Source organism: Borostomias antarcticus (genome assembly GCF_949987555.1).
Source record: "Borostomias antarcticus genome assembly, chromosome: 22".
Classification (NCBI taxonomy): domain Eukaryota; kingdom Metazoa; phylum Chordata; class Actinopteri; order Stomiiformes; family Stomiidae; genus Borostomias; species Borostomias antarcticus.
Window position 1 is genome coordinate 6,004,046 of NC_140255.1, and position 2,500 is coordinate 6,006,545.

Genomic DNA, 2,500 nt, shown 5'->3' on the forward strand with positions numbered 1-2,500 from the left:
CTTAATGAGGAGAACAGGCTCTTAATGAGGAGAACAGGCTCTTAATGAGGAGAACAGGCTCTTAATGAGGAGAACAGGCTCTTAATGAGGAGAACAGAGGCTCTTAATGAGGAGAACAGAGGCTCTTAATGAGGAGAACAGGCTCTTAATGAGGAGAACAGAGTCTTAATGAGGAGAACAGAGTCTTAATGAGGAGAACAGAGGCTCTTAATGAGGAGAACAGAGGCTCTTAATGAGGAGAACAGAGGCTCTTAATGAGGAGAACAGGCTCTTAATGAGGAGAACAGGCTCTTAATGAGGAGAACAGAGTCTTAATGAGGAGAACAGAGGTTCTTAATGAGGGTGTAGATGAGGAACAGAGCGTTGTATCTCATGAGGACGTGAGGAGCGTGAATGATTGACTTGATTGATAACTGGTTTGTTCTGAATTGTCTCTCTGTGAACTGGTTTGTTCTGAAGGGTCTCTCTCTGTGAACTGTTTGTTCTGAAGGGTCTCTCTCTGTGAACTGTTTGTTCTGAAGGGTCTCTCTCTGTGAACTGGTTTGTTCTGAAGGGTCTCTCTCTGTGAACTGGTTTGTTCTGAAGGGTCTCTCTCTGTGAACTGGTTTGTTCTGAAGGGTCTCTCTCTGTGAACTGTTTGTTCTGAAGGGTCTCTCTCTGTTCCCAGATGTACTCCATGCTGCAGAGCGGGGGCAGGATGATCAGCCAGGCCGGGGGCCACCCCCAGGCCATGGGCCCCCCCGGAGGGCCACAGTTCCCTGTGCAGGGCGAGGGGCCGCAGGGGCCCCAACAGGGCATCTATGGTGAGTAGGGTTGCAAATTTCAACGAATTTCATTAATTGATAACTATTAACCTTACCAAACAATAGTCGATTAATTGATAAGAACGTCCCGCGCTGGACTGCGCTTTGCTCGCTTCATTTTTGTGTTTTCTTCTGCCGTTTTCCCGGCATCCCAATTAGCCTTCACTGGCACCCTCATGTGCAGTCAGACCTTAAATCATGATTACATTTCACGCAATTCCTGTTGATAACGTTAGTTCCAAAAAAAAAAAAGTTCTGTACCATTAACAAGCAATTAATCGAGTAACCTAATCTTACTTGAGTAAATTCTTATCAGCAATTAATCGATAGTCGATTAACTGTTAACATCACTAATGGTGAGCCACAGTCAGTCCACATGTTATCGAAGAAAGAGTTGTAGTTGTTGTTGGACCAGACTTTAGACTGGGCGAAAAGACGCGGGATCTACGCCACGTTGGCCGTGGCGTGATGTTCGGTGTCAGATGCGGCGGTTCTAGCATCCCAGAACCGGCAGTTCTCCTGGGATCTTCCCACACTAACGCCTGTAGAGTTCACAGAGAACAAACATCACAGGACAGAGGGATATCCAGCGAGCCTCGGGTCTGGTGAGAACACCTGGCTAACGAGAGGTCAGAGAACAGCCTGACCTGTTCACCTGGTTAATGAGAGGTCAGAGAGGTCAGAGAACAGCCTGACCTGTTCACCTGGCTAACGAGAGGTCAGAGAACAGCCTGACCTGTTCACCTGGCTAATGAGAGGTCAGAGAGGTCAGAGAACAGCCTGACCTGTTCACCTGGCTAACGAGAGGTCAGAGAACAGCCTGACCTGTTCACCTGGCTAATGAGAGGTCAGAGAACAGCCTGACCTGTTCACCTGGTTAATGAGAGGTCAGAGAACAGGCTGACCTGTTCACCTGGCTAATGAGAGGTCAGAGAACAGGCTGACCTGTTCACCTGGTTAATGATAGGTCAGAGAACAGCCTGACCTGTTCACCTGGTTAATGAGAGGTCAGAGAACAGCCTGACCTGTTCACCTGGTTAATGAGAGGTCAGAGAACAGCCTGACCTGTTCACCTGGTTAATGAGAGGTCAGAGAACAGCCTGACCTGTTCACCTGGTTAATGAGAGGTCAGAGAACAGCCTGACCTGTTCACCTGGTTAATGAGAGGTCAGAGAACAGCCTGACCTGTTCACCTGGTTAATGAGAGGTCAGAGAACAGCCTGACCTGTTCACCTGGTTAATGAGAGGTCAGAGAACAGCCTAACCTGTTCACCTGGCTAATGAGAGGTCAGAGAACAGCCTGACCTGTTCACCTGGTTAATGAGAGGTCAGAGAACAGGCTGACCTGTTCACCTGGTTAATGAGAGGTCAGAGAACAGCCTGACCTGTTCACCTGGCTAATGAGAGGTCAGAGGAGAACAGCCTGACCTGTTCACCTGGCTAATGAGAGGTCAGAGAACAGCCTGACCTGTTCACCTGGCTAATGAGAGGTCAGAGAACAGGCTGACCTGTTCACCTGGCTAATGAGAGGTCAGAGAACAGCCTGACCTGTTCACCTGGTTAATGAGAGGTCAGAGGAGAACAGCCTGACCTGGGCTGAGTTTCCCAGAGGCATCGTAGCGCTACGTTCATCGTAAGCTATGGCGTTCATCATAGCGCTACGATGCCTCTGGGAAACTCAGCCCTGTTCAGGCTAC

At 49.0% G+C, this 2,500-nt stretch overlaps 1 protein-coding gene across 2 annotated transcripts in view; it reads left to right on the forward strand.

Moving 5' to 3' along the window:
- The window catches only part of atxn2l (ataxin 2-like), a 39,919-nt gene that overhangs the window by 30,201 nt on the left and 7,218 nt on the right, over window positions 1-2,500 (forward strand). For both annotated transcript variants that reach the window (XM_084455907.1, XM_084455908.1), the window contains exon 19: window positions 668-803. In XM_084455907.1, coding sequence (XP_084312033.1) covers window positions 668-803 — 136 coding nt within the window. The remainder of the gene's footprint in view (window positions 1-667; window positions 804-2,500) is intronic.